This window comes from Dipteris shenzhenensis, chromosome 18 (genome assembly GCF_047967505.1).
Source record: "Dipteris shenzhenensis isolate YYH24624 ecotype China chromosome 18, Dip_SZ_1.0, whole genome shotgun sequence".
NCBI lineage: Eukaryota > Viridiplantae > Streptophyta > Polypodiopsida > Gleicheniales > Dipteridaceae > Dipteris > Dipteris shenzhenensis.
The window spans coordinates 35822322-35850208 of record NC_141613.1 but is presented as its reverse complement, the minus strand read 5'-3'; the positions used below and the strand labels follow the sequence as shown (position 1 = coordinate 35850208).

The window sequence follows — 27887 nt, the reverse complement described above, 5'->3', positions numbered from 1 at the left end:
TTCAAAAGAATAATTTCAATTTGAAATACAAATTGAAATTAAAATTATCAATATGAATTTGAATTTAAATTTAATATTGGAGAGAATGGCATAAGTGCCACTCTATATATCCAAAATTCAAAAGGGCACAATGGCGGGAAGACCTATATTTCAAAATTTGAATTATTTAGTAGTTTCAAATCAAGACCTTTTCTCTCATTTCAATTGATGCCTTTCCCTCATTCACTTTCTATTCATTCCAAAGCGGATTGGAGAGGAGTCTCAGAGTCTGAGAGTTTTACTCACCACAGCTCGCACGAAGATTCTTGAGGCAAGAAGGCTGAACTCCACCGGAGCTGCGAAGTTGATGGAGCTGGAAGCAAACAACACAATTGACGCTCAATCAGTTCGGTAGCTTCCTCTCTAATTCACGGATTTTTTGCTTTGAAACGCTGATTTTCTATTGTTTAAGGAACGAAGCGCTCCCTTGGATTCGCCATAGCCAATTCCTATATTTTATTAAGCTTTCCATAGTTAAATTCGCCATAGCCAACTCCCTGCCGTAGCCACTCCTATCTTAGAGTCTATGCACAGACTCTTGTGAGAGCCTTGAGAACATGGCAGTCTTGAGAAGAGCAAAGCGTACGTTAATTCCTATTACGAAAGCTTACGAAAGTTAAAGTTTTGAAAGCTTTCGTTAATCATCTCAGAAAGCTTAAGTTTTGAAAGCTTACGAAAATTTTGAAAGTTTTGAAAGCGTACGTTCAGATCTTTGGAAGTGTGAATCCCTTCATTCTTTGGAAAAGCGAATCCTTCATGCTTCCATCTTTTGGAAAAGCGAATCCTTCATGCCTTTTTGGAAGTGCGAATCCCTTCAATCCTTCGAAAAGCAAAGAGAATGAATAACAGCGAGCGGCGAATCCTTCATGCTTCGTTGGAAGAGCGAATCCCTTCAATCTTTGGAAAAGCAAAGAGTAGAGAGGCGAGCTTGAGTAGATGAGCGATAGGCAGGATGAATTAAAGCGAGCGGCGAAGCATGAACGAAGCAAGAGCGAATCCCTTCAATCTTTGGAAAAGCAAAGAGTGAGTTTGAGTAGATGAGCGATAGGCGGCGAGTGATGAGCGATAAGAGTTTGAGTAGATGAGCAAAGAGTGAGTTTGAGTAGATTAGCGATAAGAGTATGAAGTAAAGCTAGAGGCGAGCGGTCGATGAAACGAAGGCATGCTGTGATGAAACGAAAAGCGAGGGCGAGTCGAGCGACGAGCAGCAAAAGGAAAAGCGGGCGAGTCGAGCGGCGAAAAACAAAAGGCAAGCTAAAGTTAGGAACTCGAAAAAGCAAAGGGAGGAAAGTGGTGCGAAAGTACAAGATGAGATAACGATGGGATCGAAAGCAGCACAGCATGCGAGGCAATCAACCTAGGGCAACGAGATGAAGGTACTGGGGTTACCTTCATTAGTTTAACCTTTTGCATTTCGTTAAAAAAAATTTAACACGTTTAATAAACCACACAAGGCTCTAGAAGCCTCTTGTAATAGGCTTTACAAGAACCACACAAGGCTCTAGAAGCCTCTTGTAATAGGCTTTACAAGAACTACAGTCTTTTCAAGAGCATAAGAATATTAATTGTGGCTTTAATGAATGCTTAGTTAAAAGAAAGTGTTAATAAATTGTATGTAACCTATCTACTAAAAAAGTAGACGAAGATGGAGAGTATCAGCATTTGATTGTGCCAACCAAAAATCTATTTTTGGTCAATGCCATCCCATTCTGCAAGATATTATAGGGAACGAAAACCTTACATATAAATTCTTTACGAATTATGTTAATTTAGAGAATGGAAACATACACACACACACACCATCGACACGGACGTGCATGGATGCACACATGTAAACATATATACACACCCAAGCGCACACACACACCTATGTGCATGTGCGTGGAACACACACACGCACACGCGGGCATGCACATGCCCACACACGCATGCAGAGAGGGCGAGAGAGAGAGAGAGAGAGAGAGAGGTTCTTAGAAAATGGTTGCTTTTAGTTCAGATGACATTCTTACTTACTCTACCAGACCCCGAATGAGCAATGGGAAGTAGAATAAAGAGAGATATTCCATTTGTACTAGGATGAAGCATCTTCCTATACCAATGTGAGGAGATCTTACCCTACGTACCACTACTTGGCTTAATGGGATTTAGCCTCTAGTAGACTTTGTTCTCATGTCTAAGTCAAATTGGTATGCCTTATGGAGATTAGGAGGGTCCAATCAGGCACTCTGTGGCTAAAACAATTCTCACAAGAAGTTCCTAAAACACTTTCAAACCCTCATACTTATTATTAATGAGAAAAGAATCTCCCAATCGCCATCAAAACCAAGAAACATAACAATATTGCAACTTCATGTTCCGAGATTGAGACGCTAGAACACAACCTCCATTTGTGTCATTAGTGCAGATGTGGGGAGGTACTCTTGCATTGGGAGGTGCGAGATCCAAGAAATAAGTTCTCATTGGAGTTTAGAATGCAAGCTTCAAGAGCAACACATAAAAATATAGTCAATGTTGTCTAGACATACTCATAGTGATGTAGAAGTCGTAGACTTTGTGCAAATTCACAAACCTCTGCCTCTCTCTCTCTCTCATAGACGGGAATTCCACACACAAATCCTATCAAACATAAATTTCAAACAACAAGAAAATGAGTTCCTAGGGGGCTCCTACAATCAAGCTCTAGAGCTCTCAAATATAAATGGGAACTATACTACTCAAAGACATGGTGAAGATGGGCAATGTTGTAGAGGGAGGGCTTTTGAGCGTAACAAAACCAAGGGCTTACAAGAGAGAGACACTATACTATAGGGGGGAGAAGAACACCATGGGCTGATGAGGGGCTGCTATAAAGATAGGGGTGAGAGAGAGGCATTCCAATGGAATGGATAGGGTTGAGTCTCTGCTTCCATTCAGCTACTTTGACTTATGTCATGGCTTTGTTTCCTTCATCTCTATTGTCTTCTACAATTCTGTCACCTTTGTAGTCGATGCATCTCGTCTTTGCTCACCACTCTGTGCACTATGTCTATAACCACTTAGGTGCTTGTATGAATACACGGCATCAAACATCGGTTTGTTAAGTGGCTTGAGAGCCTAAGAACATGACAATGGCACCCTTTGTAACACTTCGAAAACCCTTTTCCCATCTTGAAAATGTTTCAGTGGCAAGCTCTTGATGAGTGAAGTTGATTGTTTCATTTTCTAATGCCACTACCTACTTTGTTTACTCCCACTGTATATTTCATGAAAGAGTGAATTCAATTGCAAATCAATTATTTTTCATCTACTCCTATATTAACTTCATAACTAAAAGTTAGGAATACTCAACATTAAAAATGGAGAATACATAATTAATAAAATACAAATATCGTAAACACACAAAAAACATACAGAATATATATATTATCATATTTAAATATAATAAAATATATCAATGAAATTGGTGTATATTTCATCAAAGAGTGAATTCAATTGCAAATCAATTATTGGGACGAGTTTCATTGATAGATGGTGCCCATCAGTAAGACAAGAATGACTAGATTATAGTTCCCCATTGCCCATTGCCCAATCTCCCCTCCCCCCCTTCCCCTCCCCCCCCCCCACCCCCCCTTCCCCATTGGGAGAATGGCACTAGTGCCATTCTCCATTTTCCAATGGGAGAATGGCACTAGTGCCAGTCTCCATTTTCCTATTACAAAGCCAGAAAATTAGGACATTCCATTGGGACATTCCATTGGGAGAACGGCACTAGTGCCATTCTCCATTTTCGAATGGGAGAATGGCGCTAGTGCCATTCTCCATTTTCCTATTACAAAGCCAAAATGTTAGGACGTTCCATTGGGAGAATGGCACTAGTGCCATTCTCCATTTTCCTATTCCTAGTGCCATTCTCCATTTTCATATTACAATGGAGAATGGCACTAAACCTATAGATTGACATTCCACTAATTCCAATGGGAGAATGGCATTGGTGCCCTTCTTCCTTTGTGAAGCCAAAATTTTGAATTAGGACATTCCATTGGGAGAATGGCACTAGTGCCATTCTCCATTTTCCAATGGGAGAATGGCACTAGTGCCAGTCTCCATTTTCCTATTACAAAGCCAAAAAATTAGGACATTCCATTGGGACATTCCATTGGGAGAATTGCACTAGTGCCATTCTCCATTTTCCAATGGGAGAATGGCACTAGTGCCATTCTCCATTTTCCCTAGTGCCATTCTCCATTTTCCTATTCCTAGTGCGAGATGCCCCTGGACAGGGGACCTTGGAAGTCATACGATTGCAATTCAATAACTCTGAAAATGGCTCGCAAGACTTTTGAAACCACTCAGTTCCGTGTAAGACTTTTGAACATGCTCATCCCTTCCGGCAATCGCGTCGTCCAAAACTTGAAAAATTTGGCAAAACCTTTGCAACCCACCGATTTGGGAGGCGAGCCCAGAGACAGGACAGACACAGTACTGTGATCAAGCCTTGAGAGAGATTTAGAATCAACTGCGAAATTGAGAAGAACGCAAGAGAGTACGTAGAAGCTGAGCTTGAGACTAGCGAGAAGATGAAGGTAGAATTTCAACGTGAGACAGAAGTACGAATTTGAGAAGAGCGCACGTAGAAGCTGAGCTTGAGAGCGAGATGAAGATAGAATTTCAACGTGAGACAGAAGCAATTAGCTGCTTCTGTGAGAACGATTCGTTAAGATCATGCCGAGCTCCCTGATGCCAATTGCCATCCTTGTTGTGGTCTTATACTTAGTTTGCAGCAGCCAACTCAATAATACAGTAGGAGCTGTGGAGGAGCTGATCGACTGCAGTAGGACCTGTGGAGGCATCGCCATCCCTTACCCCTTCTGGATCTCCGACTCTCTCTGTGGCCTCCCTCCCTTCCCCATCCTCTGCACCAACAACTCCCCCTTCCTCCTCACCGATTCTGGCCAGTTTCAGATCCTCCATATCTCTCCCGGTAGCCTCCTCATCAATTCCACAGACCTCAAGGCCGAATCCTGCAACCTCACCCACCCCGGTCATCTCACCTTCACCCTCACTCGCCAACTCGCTAGTCCCTTCGCCTTATCCAGTAACAACATCTTCGTGGTTCTTGGTTGTGGTTCCAATGGCTCCTGTGAGGGCTCTGTCTATGATCCCCTTCTATCCACGCAGCATAATCTCTTGAGCTTCGATTGTTTCCCCAGTTGCGGCTCCACTCAGCTCGAAATCTGCATTGCACCCTGCTGCCTTGTTAGTATTCCAGCGGGAGTGACTCAATTACAATTCACGGGAGGCGGAGATAAGGAGCCAGGCGACGATCCTCGAGGACAAAGATGTGGATTCTCAACCATACTACTTACCGGTAATTTCAGAGATCATGTCTCAACAGCCTTTGGAAGTGGGGAATACGGTTTGGAGATCGAATGGGGTATCATGCTCGACGATAGCTCCCAGAATTGCTCGACTGTGAGTAAAGAAAAGGGATACGCATGCGCCGAACATGCAACATGCGAGGACGTCCGTTTTCGTCTCAATAGGACCGCTTATTTCTGCAATTGTTCTGAAGGTTACTCGGGAGATGGATACAAGAACGGAATTGGGTGTATCCCCATCCCTGCTTCAGCACCAGCACCAGCACCATCGCTCTACCCACCTTCCAAATCTCAGATGGGGCGCAATGTCGCGATAGGTAATCTCCATTTTCAGGTCTATACAGCTTTCTGTTATCTTTCATTTCCACCTACAGCCATTAGAGAGCCGAAAACTGATATTGCTGAGATTTTTCTACCTTCTGCAGCAACACTGGCCACATGCTTTTCTGTATCCATCCTTGCCTTCTTGCTTTTCTCCTGTTTGAAGTTACGAGAAGTAAGGCACAGGAAGCAACGATACTTCGAACTACATGGCGGTCGCAGGCTACAAGAGCTTCTGTCTTCCGTCACAGGGAACATAACTCCCAAATTGTACTCAGAAAGTGAACTAAAAAAGGCTACGTTGAATTTCTCAGAGGAGAGGATATTGGGGAGTGGTGGTTTTGGTACAGTGTACAAGGGCAACATGGACGACGGTTCAGTTGTAGCGATCAAGAAGTCCAATCGTGTGCAACAGCCTGGGGAACCCGATCGTTTTGTGAACGAGATCATCCTTCTATCCAGCGTCAGCCACAGAAACATCGTTCGGCTGCTGGGTTGCTGCCTGGAAACGCAAATTCCCCTTCTCGTTTACGAATACATTCCCAACGGCACGTTGTCGGAGCACCTGCAAGGCAAATTCCACAACTACTTGAGCTGGGGCATCCGCTTACAAATTGCCCTTGAGATCGCGGATGCACTCGCTTACCTCCATTCTGCAGCTTCTCCGCCCATCATCCACCGTGACGTCAAGTCGTCCAACGTCCTCCTCGACGATAACTTGACCGCAAAAGTTGCCGATTTCGGTGTGTCCCGCCTTGTGGCACTCGATCAGAGCCATGTCTCCACGCTAGTGCAGGGCACATTCGGATATCTGGACCCCCAATACTTCGAGACGCTGCAGCTGACTGACAAGAGCGACGTCTACAGCTTCGGGGTAGTACTATTAGAATTGATAACCTCCTTGTCTCCAGTGTCTTCTAAGCGAGGCAATCTGGCTTCGGTCTGTCTCACCAAAATCGAAAAAGGCCACTTCTTCCAATTGATAGATTCGCATCTCAACATCTCCATTGGCTCAACGGAAATGAGCTCCATTGATTGTGTAGCAGAGCTTGCCACGAGGTGCTTATCAGATGAGGGGCATAGCAGGCCTTCCATGAGAGAGGTTACTGAACAGTTGCGTAATATCCAATTATGCTGCTCAAACAAAGAGCGTATAATTAAGAGTAAGGGTGCACCCGGAGGAGAAGAGCGATCTTTACTAGATAGCCCAAGTAATTTGACTCATTTAAAATTTCAGTTTGAATTAAACTTTTGCTTTTTTGTGACTTCTTTGTCCCTCATCATAATGATTCCCTCATTATAATGTCAAAATTGATTAGTGGTTCACTAGGGATTAGTTAACTACTCAAGGCAAGTTTCAAGTTTTTTCAATCATCATGACGCCACTTGTCACAATCATATGCGTTGATTTCCTACAAATCTAAAGTCAAAATCATATACAAAGCGTTCCATCATCAAAGTCTCTACACGATAAAAGGATGTAGACCAATGCGATAGGAGACTCTATCTCTATAATCCACTAACACTACAAGAGGTATCATTGTCTCATTCGGGATATTATCATACTCTCATACGTAGCCTTGTCACAGTCTCCACATTCATGGAGTAGTTGCATAAGTATAATGCCTCATGTCACGATCTATAGTGACCTTGTTATGCCCACACCGTTTTGGTGTGTGGACTCTTCAGTTTGCCATGGGCTTTGTACTGCATCACTAGAGAAGTGCAAAGTTGTCCTTCAAAGTTATATGAACAGTAAATAATATGGTGGGGAGGAAGAACAGTGTATAGAATACTAGAGAGACAAACACGATGACACAACTATAGATGACGACCCAATTATTTTTGTTCATTTCCACAATATATTGGTAAGACACGTATATTATGCATACAAGATAGTAGGGAAAGGCACGTTACTCCACGCAACTCAAAATGTTGAAATCATCATGTTCATGCCAGAATCAATGTGGGGGTTAAAGGTCACTGTGCCTTTACCCCGGTTATGTACAATACTCAAACACATATATAAATGAATGAAAAAGAAGATTAGGGTGGTTCTGCACCCACTAAAACTTGTGTGGCTCTTTGTTTCTCTCTCTCCCTCTTCCGTTCTTGCTTCCGTTGAGAGCACTCTGAACTGGTATCAGAGCCCGTGTGATCTAGCTGAGTGTGTGTGAATGCCTGGAAGCTCAGCAGCTCTGTGGGAGGAAGGAGAAGCTTTGTGGAAAGCTTTGTGGGTGACTTTACTTGCATCCGAGTGTGCAGAGACCTTGGAGGAACCTTTGGAAAAGTCACTTTGGTTTTGCAAAGTGGTTTTGAGAGCCTGTTAAGTGTTTTCAAAGAAAAAGTCATTTTTTGAGCTTTTCCCTTTTCCGTTCGATGACAGAGACTCCGTATTGACTTGTAGAGGAAACTATTGCTTGCTTTTGGTGTCCACTTCACTTCAGGAGCTTGGAAACACCTTCATTCTTGAATCTGGGATCATTTCATTGGATTTCTGACTCACTGTGTTAGTTTTTGCGTTTTTCTGCCCGGGTGTTGGAACTCAAGCTTGGAGCAACCATTTGCAGATCTGTCAGTTCCGGTGGACTTAGGAGGTCCTAAAACTTCTATGTTGCTCATCATTCGCACTCCGGTGGAGTTTACAAACAGCTCTATTTCCAAAAACGTTTTTCAGTCCGTGTGTTGGACCCAGTGATTGAGACCACGGTTTCCAAAACCGTCCGTCCCATTCGTTCTGGACGCCCAAAAACCCCTACCTATCATTCGTTCTGGACGCCCAAAAACCCCTACCTATCAGTTCTTACACGATTCGGTGGAGGATTTTCAGAGTTATAGATCTCTGTGTATTCGATTTCGTCTCTCTGTTATGCATTTTTCATTCTAAGGTTTTGAAACCTTAGATTTATGCCACATGGCAGTGGATAAGTGTTGACTCCCATTTCTCACTCATCAGTTGGGATTTTGGAGTTCCGGCAGAAGAGAGATATTTGCAGATTTTCTTGCTGAGTCCGATTATGCAATGGCGCCCATGTTTTGAGGCATCTCAGGTTCTATTTTCAGTAGCGGTCATTATCATGGGACTATGATTTCTTGAGCATACCTTATGCAGATCACTCTGGTTGCAGTTTGAGCAGTGTGCGCTCATTCGTGGTGTGCATTGGGTTGCAGTGGATGATTTATAGGCCATTTGGATGCATTGCGGTCCTTATTGGATGCGCTGATAGGCCCAAATTGCCTTGTGGGATGCTATTTTTATGGACGCTTTGCACATGGATGGTATTTTATGCTGAGGGACAGCTTTGACACATTGCAGGTGATGCACTGATAGTGCTATGCTCTCTTGGATGAGATATTATTAATGCATATGCCAGTGGACGGTGTTTATGCTTGAGTCATTTGGCACTTATTGGCATTTTGGATGGCCATTGCAGTTGGCATTTTCTTTTGGGCCAGATTTGCTCATATGGATGCATAGTATATGCACATGAGTCAGATACTTTGACACATGAGTTTTGGTGATATTTCACTCTATTGTGGCATACACATTTGGGTGCACCTGGTATTTGGTGTGATTCTCTCTTGTAGGCACTAGCATTTGGGATTTTTGCTTCATTTGCATCATGGCATCCTCTTTTATGTCTGAAAAGGAGTTTTTTAGCATTAAAAAGTTTGATGGGACAAACTTTTCTTTGTGGAAAGAACAAATAAGGGATGTGCTTATTCAAAAGAAACAGGTTAAACCCTTGGCATGGATGGAAGCTAAGCCTGCAAATATGTCTGAGGATGATTGGAATGAGTTGGATGCATTAGCAAAATCTACTATTAGACTTTGAACATCTTGCAGAGTTAGTTTATTTCACAGTAGTAAATGAGCAGACTACGGAAGATTTGTGGAAGAAACTGTGTGCCACTTATGAAAAGAAAATTGCCTATAATAAAGTTTACCTCATGAAGAGGTTGTTTGAGCTGCAGATGAAGGAAGGGGTCTCCATTGCTTCTCACTTGAATGAATTCAATATTATTTTCAGCCAGCTTCAGGCTCAGAAGATGAATTTTGATGCGGAGACTAAGGCAATATTTCTCTTATGTTCATTGCCATCCTCATGGGGTACCTTCCATACAGCTGTCAGTAACTCTGCACCTGGTGGAGTACTGAAATTTGATGATGTTGTGGGTAGCTTGTTGGCCGAGGAGATTAGACGGAAGTCTATGGATGGCAACAAGCAGGATGCAGCCTTAAATGTGCAAAGGGGCAGATCACAGTTCAGGGGGAAGTCCCAAGAAAGAGGGAAGTCTCGTAGCAAATCCAAGGCACGGAACATTGAGTGTTACCACTGTGGCAAGAAGGGCCATATGAAAAAGGATTGCTACAAGCTGAAAAGAGAGCCAAAGGATAAGAAAAAGAATGCAAATTGGGGTGCAAATCAAAAGGAAGAGAGTCCAAGGGAGGACAAAGGAAAAGTGAAGATCGAGGAGATCAATGCAGTCACACATGATAGTGACAATGACGTTCTCTTCATGTCTAGTTTATCTGCAAAGTTGCTTACCACTTTAGATGATGCACATTCCCAGGATTGGATTTTGGATTCTGGTGCTTCATTCCATGTTACTCCCCATAGGGAATGGTTCTCCACTTATGACAGTGGAAGGACAGGTTGTATGCATCTTGGAAATGACTATGCATGTGACATAGTGGGAGTAGGTGACATAAAGTTTTCTTTTGCAAATGGGTCTACATTTATTTTGAAACATGTGAGACATGTGCCTAAGTTGACCAAGAGTCTTATTTCAGTGGGTCAGCTACATGATGCTGGTTTTCACACCACTTTTGGCTTTCAGAGTTGGAAAATGCAGAAGGGCTCTATGCTTTTGGCCAGGGGTGCCAAGTGTGGGACTTTGTATCCCTTACATGTATTAGGGGTATTTGATCATGTTGTTGCAATAACCGAGCAGCCAAGCACTTCTTTGTGGCATTGCAGGTTGGGGCACATGAGCCATAATGGAATGAAACTCTTATGCCGTTTGGGTTATGTACCGCATTTGAGTTTCTCTGATTTTGAATTTTGTGAGCACTGTCTCTATGGGAAGCAAACTAAATCAGCCCATAAAAGAAGGGGAAAGAAAGAGTTTGAAAAGCTTGATTTAGTGCATTCAGACGTATGTGGTCCCATGCCTACACGATCATTAGGCGGGGCTGAATATTATGTGACATTCATTCATGATGCAACTAGGAAAGTGTGGGCTTATGCTATAGCTCGGAAGAGTGATGTGTTCCAGGTATTTCAAAAATGGCTGGCCTTGGTTGAGAATCAGTCAGGTAGAACGCTTAAATGCTTACGAACTGACAATGGTGGAGAGTATCTCTCTCATGACTTTCAGCATTTCTGTGATACACGTGGGATTAAGAGGGAGCTCACATCCCCTCGTACTCCAGAGCAATATCCAGTTGCAGAAAAGATGAACTGTAGCATTCAAGAAAGGTTGCAATGCATGCTTTCCAATGCAAGTCTTTCTGGTGGTTTTTGGGCTGAGGCAATGAAGACTGCAATGCATGTGATCAATAGATCACCTAGTAAGAGTTGGGATGGTGGTATTCCTGAAGAGGCATGGAGTGGCAAGAAGCCCTCTTACTCTCATTTGCATATATTTGGGTGTGAGGCATATGCACATGTGCCAAAAGAGCTTTGAAAGAAGCTAGATCCTTAGTCTAGGAAATGCATCTTTCTGGTGTATGGTGAAAGTGGAGAGATGGGCTATCGTCTCTGGGATCCAGAAGCAAAGAAGATCATACGCAACCATGATGTAGTCTTCAATGAGAAGAAGATGCATAAGGCACCCATGAGGGATGTGGAAATGAGGAGAATCACTTTCCAGGATGTGAATCCACCTACATATGTTGATAGACAGCAAGCTGTCCATGCACCAAATGTGAATGGTACCACCAAGTACTCCCACAGGTATACAATCAAGGGTAGATGATGGATCATCTATTGGTGGAAATGATGAGCCAAATGTGGCTGATATGCAGGTGGGACAGCAAGCTGAAATGCCCTTGAGAAGATCATCTAGAGTGTCTAGACCGCTTGATAGGTTTGTTCCAGGGGTAGACTATGTGATGCTTACTGATTGCACGGAGCCTTCTTGCTACAGAGAGGCTATGATGCATGAGGATCAACGCAAGTGGGAGTATGCTATGCAATCAGAGATGAGTTCACTTATGAAGAATAAGACTTGGGACTTGGTTTCTTTGCCACATGGAAAGAAAGCATTGCCATGTAAATGGGTCTACAAAATGAAGGTCACAAGTGATGATGTGCCTAGGTACAAGGCCCTTTGGTCGCTAAAGGGTTCAAGCAAGAGAAGGGTGTGGACTTTGATGAGATATTCTCTCCGGTTGTGAAGATGACCACACTTAGATGCATGCTTGGACTAGTGGCATCAGAGGATATGGAGCTTATGTAGATGGATGTCAAGACAGCTTTCTTGCATGGGGATTTGCATGAGGAAATTTACATGGTGCAGCCAGAAGGCTTTGAAGAAAAGGGCAAAGAGCAATTAATTTGCAAGCTGAAGAAGAGTCTCTATGGTCTTAAGCAAGCGCCTAGAGAATGGTATCAGAAGTTTGATGCTTTCATGATAACGGAAATGAGAGAGAGGGAGAGAGAGGAGTGCACACAAGATACTAACTGTACACTAAGTGTATTGACAATGAACATGAAAATATACATGTGAACCCCTTAGGGTTAGGGTTAGGGTTTGCCCCTATGCCCTATGTGGATAGTGCAATTTACACTATCTTTAACACCCCCTCTTAAATTGCACTGGGTAAGTAGAGGGTGCATGTACAAGACCTTTTTGTGGATTTTGTTTGGTGCGTATGCTAGCATCCAAAACTGAAAAGAGAACTGAAAGAAATCAGAGTAGTATGTGCATATGTGAGCACAGTGACTACGTAGCGGAAGCATGTACAATGAGTACAACTTACGATCCTGTACATATCGTGGGTTAACGGAAATGAGAGAGAGGAGTGCACACAAGATACTAACTGTACACTAAGTGTATTGACAATGAACATGAAGATATACATGTGAACCCCTTAGGGTTAGGGTTAGGGTTTGCCCCTATGCCCTATGTGGATAGTGCAATTTACACTATCTTTAACATTTCATTCGGTCCCAGGGTTTTAGGAGGAGTGAAATTGATCATTGCCTCTACACTAAAAGGGCTAAGGATAATAGCCTGATAATCCTGGCACTATATGTGGATGATATGCTATTGGCTAGCAAGAATACTTATGAGCTAGATGCATTAAAGGCCAAGTTGCATGAGGCCTTTGATATGAAGGATTTGGGACTTGCAGGTCATATTCTTGGTATGCGCATCACGCGTGATCGGAGTAGGAAACTCCTTTGGCTTTCACAAAAAAAGTATGTTACAAAAGTATTGCAGCGTTTCAATATGGAGGGGGGAAAGGCAGTGAGTACTCCATTGCCTCCATATGTGAAACTGAGTCATACAGATAGTCCCAAATTAGATGAGGAAAGGGCCATGATGGCCAAGGTTCCTTATGCATCAGCGGTTGGGTGTCTTATGTATGCTATGATAGCTACTAGACCAGACATTGCATTTGCAGTAGGAGTTGTTAGCCGGTATATGGCTAATCCAAGAAAGAGGCATTGGGAGGCAGTTAAGTGCATCATGATGTACATGAAGGGTACCAAGGAGATGTGCATTTGTTTTGGTAAAGGAGACATGCATGTACTTGGGTACACAGATTCAAACTATGCAGATAGTAGGAGATCCACTTCTGGTTATGTGTTCACCTTTGCAAGTGGTGCAGTGTCGTGGATGTCTCGTGCACAGAAGTGCATTGCTTTGTCTACCACAGAGGCTGAGTATGTTGCAGCCACAGAGGGTTACAAGGAGGCTATATGGCTTGATCAGCTAGTGGGAGATTTGGGGATTCATACAGGTGTACTGACATTGCATAGTGATTCCATGAGTGCTATTCAGCTAGCACGGAATCCGATCTTTCATGCAAAGACAAAACACATTGAGGTCAGGTACCACTTCGTCAGGGAGGTACTTGAGTACAAGCGCATAGAGCTTGTCAAGGTTCATACAGATGATAACCCTGCAGATATGCTGACGAAGAGTCTACCAAGTCAGCGGTTTGAGTATTGTCGTGTATTGATGGGCATTGGATAGTATGCTCACTGGTTGTTCTCCCTTACAGGCACATTGTCCTTTAAGTGGGAGGTTGTTGTGGGGGTTAAAGGTCACTGTGCCTTTACCCCGGTTATGTACAATACTCAAACGCATATATAAATGAATGAAAAAGAAGATTAGGGTGGTTTTGCACCCACCAAAACTTGTGTGGCTCTTTGTTTCTCTCTCTCCCTCTTCCGTTCTTGCTTCCGTTGAGAGCACTCTCAAATCAATAGGTCTACTAGTGTAATCGTTCCTACTCTAATACTGTGATGGTCCCAGCATTGTAGTGCTCGGGCTATCCGAGTATGCCAAAGCTCGTTACTAAGAGAGATCATACGTCGACTAATACTCCTGGGATGCCAACTCAATATATAATATGTTACTACCTTTGTCCAAAATCCAAGGTATGGGGGGACAAGGTCCATAAATAATATGCATGGATTTCCTTAAAATTTTTCAAATATGCAAGGGGAAAAATGAAAATTTCATGTACCCACTTCCACAAAATATAAGGCATATACCTTGAAAAATATGCAAGATTTTAAGATTTGTACATATTTTTCATCATATGTGAGGCCCAAGGGGGGGGGCTTTTGGATGGGGGGGGTAAAACAAAAAATACATTAGAATATGAAAACCTATCTCCTTTCAAATGAATGTAACTTTTTCATGTGTTACCTAAATTTCAAGGTGTAAAGACATATTTGAAGCTATTTTAGTGTAGAACACAATTATGTTAATTTGAATAATTTCTATGGATGGCATATTGTTAAATTCATCTCATACTCAAGATTTTGATAGGTTTTCTTACTAAAGGGATTGGCGCCCCAAGCTAATACTATCATCGATCGTGTTCCATAAAGGGCAAAGAGTCCATTATCTCGTAATCTCCGTTCCCATATATAGATACGGCATGGACTTTCATAGAGATAGCAATCATCTTAAGCAAGGAAAATATAGCTTTAACATCGTTCATGTAGTTACGTAATTCACACCATGATTAGACACTAGTGTATTTCACCTTGCTATATCAAAGTACTCTTAGTGCTCACAGGAGTACCTCCTCCGTTCCAGAAAGCATTAGTTGGACGTAGTATGATCCCATATATAAATCAGATGATGCAAAACGATAGTAATCGTAGTTCAAAATGGCGTAGTGTCTCGTACGTAATGTAGATGCTACAAGACGAAAGTACTCAATTGTTTCTCACACGTTATTGGCCTCCTCTCATACCTTTGACGTTCAAACTCACGTTGTGGGCCTTTCCACTAGGTATTCGTAACTCAACATACACTGCGAGAGTGCTCGGGCTAACCAATCTCTACTTAATTGAAAGGATTTGTAAGGAGATAAACAGGGGGAGCACAAGGCCTTACAGCTCATGGCACATGGAGGTTTAGAGACAACTTAGAAACCACGTAAAACATGGAATCAAAAATGACCTAAGAGTCTTGGTAGTTCCTGCGTGTCTTGGTAGTTCATGCTTCATGAGCAAGTAACTACGTTGCTACGAACCACGAATGCGCTTATACATTCATTACTACTCAACGGGGGAGGATATTGGCAGTGCCATGAAAAGCTACGAGATGCAACGTGAACTGCGAGGTATTCGCATATGCTCCCGCGAGCATCTTTTGCTTTAGTGGATTTGCTAGTCATCATGCATGTTTCATGTACTCCTCATACCGTTGCGTCTCCTAGCTCCTGTGAACTGGTAGGTCCAGGTCGAAGGGTGGGAGCAACAACCCAGAATCATACTGCTACTTCAAAGGAGGGGGCATCCCTGCATAAGTAGTGTATCAAACGAACTTGTACCTAGGAGATCTCCATGACTATTTAAATCCACTGTCTCACGGGGAATCTACACCACAGTGTCCTTTGTGTGAGTCTGTTGTCTCACGGTCTAGGCGTATCTCCCAATGCCATTGAACATTAAGTACCCTAGGATGTGGCAAAACGTATCTAACACGTCTTCTTCTTCACGCCAGCAGGTTCAATCCCATGGTTTATACGGGTCAAGGAGAGCTGCGCAAATTTTCTCACAATCTGCATTGAGCTCTTTGCTCAAGGATTCCTTGCTACGTTGCAGTTGGTGGTCCTGGATGTGATTAGTGCTCCCCAACTCCACTGCATCCATTCAGTCATTTCAGTTGCCCCCTTCCATATTACATACTCTAGGACTATCAAACGTGTCCAAATTCGTCCTCCGGGCGTTAAGCCTGCATCATCTTCCTATCTCACGGCCCTGTGATGCTTTACTACCCAATATATATAACCGCATACATCTTGGCGATTGAATTAGGTTACCCCGTATAAAACTATATTTCCAAAATTCTAGTTTTCTTAGTTAATCGAATACGTCTCAGTGGTTCGCCAGATTGTTATCTTCACCTATCTAAATACCAAATGGGTCCTTTGCGGCTGCATTTGGGCAATTCCAATACTCTCGTGGCTAAAGCTTCTTCAATCTATTGATAGGGATCTCTCCATGGAATATCACTAATCTCTGCCAATATTCTTTATGCATAATCTCATATTGCCCAAGTATTAATGGGGCTTATTTCTCATACATTCATAATAGTATAAATATCCCAACATAAGGTTATTCTCTAATCTTTGTATGATCACATCTCTTCTCCTTATTATTTAAGATGTATATACAATCCCTAATTTAAGATGTATATACAATCCCTAACCCCCTTCTCCATCTCATCTTCAATAACAAAAGGTGATATGGAGGTGGGTTAGGGTCCATGATATGTACTCCAAATACTAGAAACCCTATAGATGTCCCATATTCATCAAAGGGTACCTTCTAGAATATAAGTGTCTATGGTAATTCTTTCAAAGATTATTGAGGGTTTATTCTCTTGACTAACATCCAAGAAAAGGGTGGATTATTCTATGAGTTTAGGTGCCCCATACCCTCTACAGAAGGATATCTCGATCCAACTTCTTAATTTCTCCTCCTTCCCAAGTAGATCTCGGGAAAGTAGAAGATATGGGAATACATCTCCCTTCTCTCATTCTTATTTATAACTATCATGGGGATCCTTTCTATTTCATTGTATAAGATCCCTAATATATCCAATTATAAGATCCATTCCACTTATAAAATATATCCCCCATATATATATCCAAGGTATTGTCAACTCCCCTTTTCCGTTAGAAGGTCAATAAAATAATATACAAGAGAATTGCAATTTCCCTCCAGGGAGGGTAACTAAAATGCTCACTTTAACATATGAGGTAAAGGGTCCTTTCACTTCTATGAACATAAATCTAATTATTAGTCCACTCATATATGTCCCTACTATGTAATCCTTTCACAACACCTTTCCATATCTTACATGGATTGTTATATGTCCATAAAGTGGCTTATGGTCAAACGGCTAATCCAGGTCTGAGTAAAGGGACGTGTGCATGCGTGGCATGCGTATGTGCGCGTACATACCCGTAGGTCTGACACAACGCAATTGAGGGCAGTAGTCCGAACATTGTGGACACTGTGGTGTTTTTTATTTCCACGAAGTGGAGGGGGTAGATCTAAAGTGGCTCTATCTCACCCTCACTCCCTAGTCTTAAAAAATCCCATGGAGAATCCACATTAATCAAGAGGATATCATCCATATATATGAAGGGATGCTTAAACTTAGAATATTAGTTCCATTCTTTCACGCCATAATCTCGATATGAAGTCAAACCAATATAAATGTAAGTTGCACCATAGGGGGGAACAAGAAAATCCCATCTGGATTCCTGAAACCTGCTTGAACACCTGGTCCCCAACCTCAAGTGCATGTTTTTTAAAAGCCACAAATTAGTTCCGATGCACTCCTTTTTAGATAAACAGGTCAAAGTTTTACTTCTCCTATTGCTCCAAGAGGTCTTCTTCTTATCACAATTGATGTTTAAGTATTTCTTGCTTTTAGATTGAAAGGCTATGTTAATGACTTTCAACAAAATGTTCCTCAAGCCATAATGTCCATCTAGGGGGATGTTTTCATAGCATTTGCCAATGTTTGCTGTAAAAACTGAATAGATCCTCTCAAGTAAATTCTATTTCACCTCATATATGGAGTTAACTAGCCAAAAGGGACTCACATTGATGCTAGTATCATTCCATATCTGATCCTATACATCTTTGGATGCTCCCATGATGGGAACTAAGCAAGCCTGTAAGGCCAAAGTAATCAAGTAAACGATCTCATAAAATGCACAAAGATGGTAATTTGTGATCCATCGAAATGTATTCTTATGGGCTTTATAAGGGGCCATAAGATAAGTCAATGAGTGAGATCACACAATGAAGTTCAAGTTAAAGTGTGTAATATCCTTGACCAATCGGTCAAGGATGTCAAGATCATAAACTCTTTCAAAATCCTCGCTTTAAAAAATTTATTGTGCTAAGTCAGATACAAATTTTTTGCAAATGTATGTAGGAGTAGAAGCTGACTTATCCATTTGTGTGATCAAGAGGGGTGTTGTTAGTCTTGTAATCTCTCTTATGATAGTCGAGGTTTTCATAGTGGATTCCCCTTCTCTTATTTGTATCTCTTGGTCCTTGTCAATTGTAGCAAATAATTCCTGCAAAAGGCAATAAAATCTCCCTCATAGTGATTCCAATGTTATTTTTGCCAAGGGTTCTAAGGAGACCAAATGGCGCCAGATCATCAGCAAGGAATCCAGTGCCCCATTAACACAGAAAATCTTCCTAGGGATGTGTCCTAAGCCTTTTTTGACTTCTTGCTTCAATTCCTTGTCAATAAACCTTTTAAAATCATCCATGCCCAAAGGTCCACGAAGTTGGTCAATCACTATATGAATTGATTTTACACAAGTGGCCATTCAATTGATACGCACACAGAAAAACTCCTTTTCTCATTAGAGAGCACAAGACTACACACCACTTATGAGCTCACTCAAAATTTGAATTGATTTACAAACCTCAAGACCACCTGAAAAAGTATTAGGAAACCTTAGGCTGAGGGGATTGAAAGATCAACACCACACCACGTAGCAAGCTAGCAACAGACAGACAGTATGGCAGTTGCAGCAAAGCAGAGTAGAGGCAGAGGCATGACAAAGATATTACCACCACGAGCCAAGTCAGGAATAGCAACATTGTCCTCATCTACACCTGCTAACTAATGCAATCAGTCTCCCTTCCCTCAGGATCTTTTGCAAACACCGCTGCAATCTCATGGACAGCAAAACTGAGTAGAAGAGATACCCCTGCAGGGAGAGCAGTTCTTGTGTTATGACCAGGTAGGAGGATCTAATGTCACTATTCTCTTCGATGGTGGCAGTTCCGAGGATTGACCCCACAACCATCCAGTTGCCAAGCTCAATCTCTGCCGGCCAAAGTGCTCAATCTTCACAGAGTGTTTAGGAACCAGTCAGGACCAGTGCAGTAACCTACGAGGTCAAGCTTTGCATCACTGGGTGACAGAAGCGGACCCTGATTGTCAAACCCGTTAGGCCCAACAGATATCATTGACCATAGAGCAACGGTCAGCTGGCAAGAACATACCGTTACAAAAAGATGGTGTCAGTTTGCCAGGGACAAGATATGGTGATACAAGTCCGATCGGGCAGATACATTCAGTTAGGTGCCATTCAGTCCACCATCTCCCAGTCTCAAGTCCAGCGATGTTGGAGCAGGGGTCTGCAGCTTTGCCCTATGTTGCAGGTTTACAGGGGGGAAGTCGCGGGCATCCAACAGTCCATGCCCATCTACCTGACCACAAGGCAGCTTCAGGGTTGCCAACCCCTCAGCCAGAGCTAAATTCCTAGGCAGACGCAGCAGACTGTAGCAGCTTTCAGGAACTGCCAAGTTGGCAGTTCACAGCCATGTCGGGCCTCCAATAGAGGGCCATGGGACTGCAGCAGAGGCCAGGGCAGAACAGGAAAGCATGGTGGGGTCATGATCACCCTATAGGTCAGCCTGTGGCAGTCAGCCACCTCCAGTACAAGACCTGGCCTATGTAAGGGGCCAGCCCCCTCATTCAGATCTCGTCACGCTCAGCCTTCTAGCCTCAGCATCCAGCAACTCTCTCCACCAGTGCTCACATGGGATTTGTATCCCAGCCAGCCACATCCCCTTCAGCCCAGCAAGGTTTAGAACGGTTCATTCAACATTGAGGAACCAAAAGATGTGTTCGCCTGCCTTAAGATTCAAGCTGTGTACAGTTGTCCTTTGGTGATTTGCCCATGTCAACAGTAATAAAGATAGTCGTTGGCATAATCTGTGTCTTCCATCGTGAACAGTTATGAGCATGATGTGATAAATTTTATGCATGCAAAATCTCTCTCTCTCTCTCTCTCTCTCTCTGTGTAAATATTCACACTGCCGCCCACACCCAGTAACTAGCCTGGGCATAACTAGTAAGACAGTACATTGGCCTGAGGCCTCTTACACCTTAAAAATGCCACCCGGTGTTGCTTGCCCTCCATGCAGGCCTGGCACACATTTAGCGTACTACCATCAAAGGAAGTCTATTCACCATTCCTGCCTTCCACATCTCTGAAACAGTGATATAGCTGATATGACAGTTTCTCGTCCCACAACCATTACCTACATCATCCGGACACTGACCTTGTACAAATCCTCTTCCTGAATCCCTTGGTCACTTCCTGGTCCACGCACTCTATCCTATGCATTTCACAGAAAGCAAATATTTGCAAAGATCTGAAACATAGAGAACATCAAAGAGGACCTTCTTCTCACCTTTATCAGACGTTTCCAACCCCTTTTGTCTAGACATTTCCTATTGCTATCCACCGTTGCTAATAATCCCTGAACCAATCCTTATTGTTGGACATACTTGGAAGCACCACTATTTGCAATTCATTCCTCTTCCTTATGCATCACTGCATGTGCAGAACAATGTACAATGACAAGGAAAAGTTCTTAAGTAGCAGCAACATCGGAAGAATCTCACATTATTCATTCTTTGGGCTTGTCATCTCCCTCCTCCTAGTCCACTTTCTTCTTTCTGCAATTATTTGAAAAGCGATGAAAATCATGTCATTTCTTGGGACTTCTTCATGATTTGAATTTTTGGCTCATTTTTTAAATGCCTTTACTCATGAGTAAAACAATTCTCTGATTCCTCGAAAAAGGGCACCTTTTGTGCAAAATCTTGCAAAGATTCCAAAGGTTTCTCCTAAGGTGGAAATATTACCCAAACAATGCACAATGGTGTTAATTTGAGAGGAGTGTCCTAAGAGTAGCCAAATGGAGAGCCTTGCTCAGTACTCTAATATTTTCAAAGCATGGTAAGTCAAATCAAGTGTGCAAACATTCATGTTATTTAGCTTTTAGAATGCAAGATTTGTAGTGCCACAAAATAGAGAATTGATATTGTGACAGGCTTGTGACACCATTCTTTAGAAACGTGGCAAGGAGCTTGGTGACATCACCATTATGCTTGCAAGCTTCAAGTTGATTGAGCTATTAGAGGAAAAGAGTATAGGACATTACAAGCAATCATTACTTTTTTGGGCAAAAGAGTGATGTACATATTGTCTCTGCGACAAGAGGGCATCTCACCACGTGAATCTTTCTCATCCTTGGTCAAGATTCACATCCTTGGTCTTACCATTACCATGTTTACCCTTGTCTTTACCTTTGGTAATGCAAAGTAGGCCTTAAATCTTGTCCATCAAACATCTTCCCCCCTAGCTTCTTCCTACAGCAACAACGACTCCATCTGCTCGAAGTGAGTGGCTTGATATGCCGACGTCGTGAATGCTTGTTCGATACCTCTAGTAGGAGCATTGTCAGTGTGTTGGTGTCCTCTTACTAACTTCCATCGACTAGCTTGAGACTATATTCACCTTCCTGATGTGGTCACGACACTCACTCTCATTTCTCCATCACCTGTTGAAGAGGAAACCTTTGGCAGGATTTAGTTTGGTTAGCATCAAATAAAAGGGTTAAGGCAAAGAGAAAATCGTGATCAGTTCAGTGTCAATACTGTGGTAAACGAGCCCATAAAGAAGAGTTCTTCTTCAAGAAACAAGGTGACACTGAGGTTTTATTCATCTAAAATAAAAATTTTGGGAAAAATAAATAAATGTTTGATGAACGGTTTTACCTCATATTAAGATGAGGAAACTACCCCCCATATTATGCTTTAGCTCAAGTGAGCAGTATAAGAAAAAAATCCTCTCTTCAATCTTGATGCTCAAGCAAAGTTCCTATTCAGGAGCTCATCTACAAAATGCTAATTGGCTTAAGGTGGTCAGTCAGTCAGCAAGTATTGCTTTGCAGGTGTTGGCAATTGGTTGGTCAATATGTTCCCCCCAACTCTAGGTGAACCTTATGATGTAAGCCTTTAGTCCTTGTCAACACTGTTGTCCACCACATATTTCTTCTTACCATCTAGATCTACAAAAGTACAACACATCTAAGGGGACACACCTCTTGTAATGTAGAAGAGTAGGCCTTGTCGTCTCCCAATAGTGCCATGATCGAAGAGATGGCGCATCTCTCCCATAAGCCGAGGCTTGCTTGTTGTATGTTTTAGTCCAAAGTTCTTGAGCTAGGTGGCACAATTAGAGAGACTTGTATTCTGCCATTGTAACATGTGATTGATGGGAAAGAAAGGAAACCTCATTGAGCCTCACTAGGTCAATCCACATACAATGACATTACAAAAAGCGAAGAGCTAGGTGGCCCAATTAGACAGACTTGTATTCTGCCATTGTAACATGTGATTGATGGGGAAGAAAGGAAACCCATTGAGCCTCACATAAGATCAACATTACAAAGAGCGAAAACATTCCTGATATCCCTCTCATGAGAGAGTAATATCTACTCCATGCGATATGCTGCTGCTTGTATCACTCGATCCCAAACATGGATTAGTACTAGTGCAGCCTCACGTTCAAACAATGACTCAAAGATATATGAGGATTGAGCCAGTAAAGGATGAGGACACTGAGGAGGATGCTGATGACTTGGAGACTTATACATTAGTATTTATTGATTTGGTCCACGAATCATTGTGAATTTCTAAGAAATTCAAATGGCTATTGAATGGTGTCTAGGTACCTTCAAATAGTTCAAAGTGCTTCACATGCGTGTACATTCTCTGATGATAAAATATATGATTTGTTGCATTTTTGTATGAAACGTTTCAAAAAAATATGAAACTTTGTAAAAGGTTTTGTAACCCATCTCATACGAGACGCTTCTGAAACACCTGGCAACTATGTAAAATACATATTAGAGTTTTTGGATTGGTGGTTGCAGGTTCATCAGCATGCTGTGGGCAGGAATTAGTGCTGATTTCACATGCTGCAAACTGTTTTGGCAGGATGCTGAAATTCTGCACTGATTTCGCTCTGCTAATCCAGATTCCACATTTGTGGCCGATTTGAGAGTTGCTTCTCTTGGTGTTGCAACTCCTCTCTCAGTTCCGAGCTTGCATCGTCCTCTCTTACCCTCCATGTTTTTGAATTCATATTGTGCCCCCTAGCCCTGCGGCACTCCCCCGACCACAAGCTGTAGCTGGAACCCAAAAAGAACTGTTGCGCATGATTTCCGTAGCCCAACCACCTCCCCCACATCTGCACCCTTCTCCACTATACTTCTGCTCCACTGGAGAAGGATTGGAACACTGGATGAAGTTGTCGACATCTTCAGAAGCTGGAGTGCTAGATGATCCGCCGCTGCTGCTCAGCGGTGTCAGTGTTGCCACATGCAATTTTTCGATGTTACGCGTGTCGTAACTTTGGCTGCCGCCTCCGCTTGCACTACAGCTTTCTACTTGGATTTATTATTTTTCCTTAACCCTCCACCAACCGGGACATTTCTCAGAGATCCCCTGTCAATCCAATATCTCTTGCAATTCTTGCAAAAGTAGCGGGGCTGCGTTAGGCTGTAATTGTTGTAGTAGCAAAATTTAGTATCCCCAGAATCACTTCAAAAAAATTCAATGCAGAAGATTCAGCCCAGAGTGCTCCCCCAACTTTGCTCCTTGCCACTAAGAACTCTAACACTTACCCTCCCTACATCAGCAACCGCAGGTTCGATGTTCACTGCCTTGGATCAGATCCTCAATTGAGGAGTATCAGCCAGCACCACGCTGGCATCAATGGATGCTTACGCAGATTCCATCTCACAGATAACCTCGTTGTATATCTTCTCTCTTCACGTGATTTTATGCTATGTACTCTCGTCAGTTCTAATCTTTGCGCAATCTGTCATGATCCTGCAGCAGATTTCACAGGCTTGGGACGATGAACTACAAAGTGTTTTGCAGATGGGCTTTACACAGGGCAGACAAACGCCTCTTGCGTCTCCTGGCCTTCAAGGTAAAACAAGCTAACAGACTCAGCGAGGAGCATGTCTAGAACATGTGTGGAGCCTTCTCACTAATAAGGACCAAGAGAAATATGTCTGACACGCATTGGATTTTTCTCATCACAGGGCCAATGTTTCCCAGGCAAATCAAAGTTCAGCTCTGAGGTTGCATGTTTTCCACCAGAGATTTCAGCTCCGAAATGCCAACATCATCAAACGCTTATCTCAACTCAAGTATCACTTTCCAGTTGAACCGCAGGGCATTATTTGTGCGGGAAGACTGTACTTAGGCGGGGAAGATGAAGGACAAGCTGATCAGAACTACATATTGAGTGAGTGATAGATTCTAACGACCAAGTACCACTTTCCACTTGAACCGAAGGGGATTATTTGTGCGGGAAGACAGTACTTAGTCGGGGAAGATGAAGAACAGGCTGATCAGAACTACATATTGAGTGAGTGAGAGCTTCTAAAGACCCGAACACAGACAACATGAGCATTTCAGAAGGTGATTCGGATGTGGTTTTGAACGACGATCCTTACGGGATGAGCACTTGCAAGCATCGCAATACGAGAAGGCCTCAATCCGTGCCCCTGCAAGGCCAACCGATGGGGTGAGTGGCAATGGTGCGCAACAAACTCAACTAAAGCACAGTATTTCACAGCATTTATGTATAAATCTAGGTATAATAGAGCCAGCAGAATGAATTTTGTCACACAGGGATGGTGCAGGGCGACTGACACCAATCTTCACCAACCAAAAACCGTCTTGCAAATTAAAAACTTAGAACAACACATGTGGATTTAGCAATTCATAGGGAGTAAAGAACAGACGAAGCTCAATTACAAGAAATGAGACGAAGGTCTGATTCCGAAGTCCGTTCAATCCTGACTCCTGAGCTATCTACTGTTTTCAACACCGGTCTGAGTTCCCAACAGAATTGCGGGAGGCCAAAAGTTCCAAACATGTGTAGAGTTTAACAAGAGTAAATAGAACTTGCCGATAGTTCAGAGTTGTCAATAATTCATCTTTCCCGCCAGTGTGAAAAGATCACACAAATCACCAGGGATGCAGTGTCTTCTCCTTTGTCGTACATTCAATAGGGCAGGCCTAATGAATGAATGAAATCTTATTTTGGATATGGTCATTTTGGATCAGTTTGATAGTCTATCTCCTATCTTCAGAAAGAAGTGTTTAAGAGAAGAAAGCCTTTTGGTAGGAGTTAGTTTGGCTAGCATCAAATAAAGGGGTTAAGGCAGCCACTGGGCACGCGGCATTTGCATGGATTTGCATGGTATTGCATGCAGATATTTGAGAAGGATGTCAACTTAATTTGGTGAAGCACTTGGTGGATTGCGACTCCACAGTTTATGGCGAGAATCTCTTTGTTGTTGTCGGCTGGCATACCGTCCATTATACCTTTGTAAGACTAGAATAAGTCCAATCACACCGTCCATTAGTCCATGATTATCTCAGTTGCTACCTGTGACTATCCTGGTTTCTACATCATGGCTCATTGTCGTGAGCTGCAACACTCTTGGCTTCACTATGTACTCCTCCAAGAAGCCTAGTAAAGATGAGAAGGTTCAATATACTGTTAGCTTTCATTTGCAATATATTTCAGTTTAGCTGTGTGCGACTTCTTTCTCTCTCAGTGCACTGTAAGTATTTGAGTTTCTCTATCATTGAAGGTAGTACATTTCAAGTTTTCTCCTTCATCCTCATTCTGGAGGTTGAGTACTCTTGTCAAGTTAATTTGTCTCATAGGCATCATTCAAACTTGTCCAGGCTTAGAAGGCCGTCTGTGAAAGCTCAATATGAATAGCTGATTGTGACTCCACAGTTTATGGCGAGAATCTCTTTGTTGTTGTCGGCTGGCATTCTGTCCATTAGTCCATGATTATCTCAGTTGCTACCTGTGACTATCTTGGTTTCTACATCATGGCTCATTGTCGTGAGCTGCAACACTCTTGGCTTCACTATGTACTCCTCCAAGAAGCCTAGTAGAGATGAGAAGGTTCAATATACTGTTAGCTTTCATTTGCAATATATTTCAGTTTAGCTGTGTGCGACTTCTTTCTCTCTCAGTGCACCGTAAGTATTTGAGTTTCTCTATCATTGCATGTAGTACATTTCAAGTTTTCTCCTTCATCCTCATTCTGGAGGTTGAGTACTCTTGTCAAGTTAATTTGTCTCATAGGCATCCTTCAAAATTGTCCAGGCTTAGAAGGCCGTCTGTGAAAGCTCAATATGAATAGCTGGAATTGAAGAGAACGTAGGACAGCAAATAGATCCTGCACGAATTGTGCTACAAACATCCAGCCAAGTGCTGGGCAAGTCTACAGCCAACAGAAGGCTGGAAGAGACTAACTAGGAGATCATAAGGCGGCTACTACTCCTGCTCCTGTGTGCAGCTTGAGAGGGATACCTGAAGGAGTGTAAAATGCCTCCTATAGGCAAGGGAGGATGTCTGCTGCCCTCTCCCTCCTCTCTCTCCCTCCTAGCTGACTGCTATTTGCAACATTAGAAAGCCCTACCTGACAAGGAATTGATGTCCTATGATCAGGCCCTTTTCCAAATGAAATTTCCAATGAAAAGGACCGTTTTCTTAAAGGAGGACCTTTATATTTACTAGGGCTCTTGATGCGAGAATTGTTTGATTATTTGCTGCCCTACCTGTGGGCCCCTTTATGAGAAGGCATGTGACTAGGTTAGGTGTCTAGTGTAGAGGCGGGAGCACAGGATCGGAGGGGGCGTAAGGGGAAAAGGGGGGGGGTTGATCGCTGCCCTATCTGTGGCCCCTTTATAAGAAGGCATGTGACTAGGGTAGGTGCCTAGTGTAGAGGAGAGTACAGGCTCGGGGAGAAGGAAGAGGGCGGGGAGGGGTGCAGGCAAGACGGCTACATATAGGCCCCTAGGTCTGTTCAGCTATGATGGCAGGTGATTTTGCATGGCAGCTAATTTAGATCGGACTACTCCTGCCTTCAGGTGGGTTTGAGAAGGAGAGAGAGAGAGAGAGAAAGAGAGAGAGAGAGAGAGAATAGTCTTCATCAAAAGGCCAAACTGGCCAAAAAGGTATACCATGGAAGCACCAGGATGGAGAACCTACAGTTCAAAAATCTGGGTGAATAAGTCAAAACTATTTTGCTATCCCAAACACAGAGAGAGAGAGAGAGAGAGAGAGAGTATCAGGCAAAGACCCAGAAAAGCAATGTTGATGTCCTTACAAGTGCGTGCTAGTTGCAGAATTCACCATGAGCTCCCTCAGCTTTCAAGCATGCATCTAGAAGAGATAAATCCATCCATTTCACATATACTATCCGTACAATAAAGTCCCTCTCTGAAATTGGTCATCCACGAGATGTTAAACTTTCCACAGCAAAGACTTTGATCAAAACTTAGCATTGGAAACGTCATGTTATGACAGCACTCTACAGTTACTTAACACTGACCTCACAGGGCAACTTTAAAGCTCAATATACCCGGTCATAAAACCTACTCTAAGATTTGCGTATTTAACAGCAGACAGCAGTGACATTGACCAGCTCATTTACTACAACCCAAACACAGAACACATAACAAAACTCATATACAGTACAACAAATCAAATTTTTGATATTAGCCATTACTAAAGTTGTG

General features: G+C 42.7%; 1 protein-coding gene across 1 annotated transcript; it reads left to right on the top strand.

Moving 5' to 3' along the window:
- Nucleotides 1-4740: 4740 nt before the first annotated feature.
- On the top strand, nt 4741-24587 carry LOC147891168 (wall-associated receptor kinase-like 6). Its single transcript, XM_087389168.1, has 4 exons — nt 4741-5713; nt 5822-6928; nt 24207-24258; nt 24374-24587. The coding sequence occupies exons 1-4, from the start codon at nt 4741-4743 to the stop codon at nt 24585-24587; spliced, it is 2346 nt and encodes a 781-aa protein (XP_087245294.1).
- The last annotated feature ends 3300 nt before the right edge of the window (nt 24588-27887 follow it).

Bases quoted from the DNA above. Each gene is read 5' to 3' on its own strand.
- LOC147891168 (XM_087389168.1), top strand. From the start codon at position 4,741: ATGCCGAGCTCCCTGATGCCAATTGCCATCCTTGTTGTGGTCTTATAC. The intron at 6,929-24,206 runs GTAATTTGACTC...AGTGTTTTGCAG, and splicing joins ATCTTTACTAGATAGCCCAA to ATGGGCTTTACACAGGGCAG. The intron at 24,259-24,373 runs GTAAAACAAGCT...TTCTCATCACAG, and splicing joins TGCGTCTCCTGGCCTTCAAG to GGCCAATGTTTCCCAGGCAA.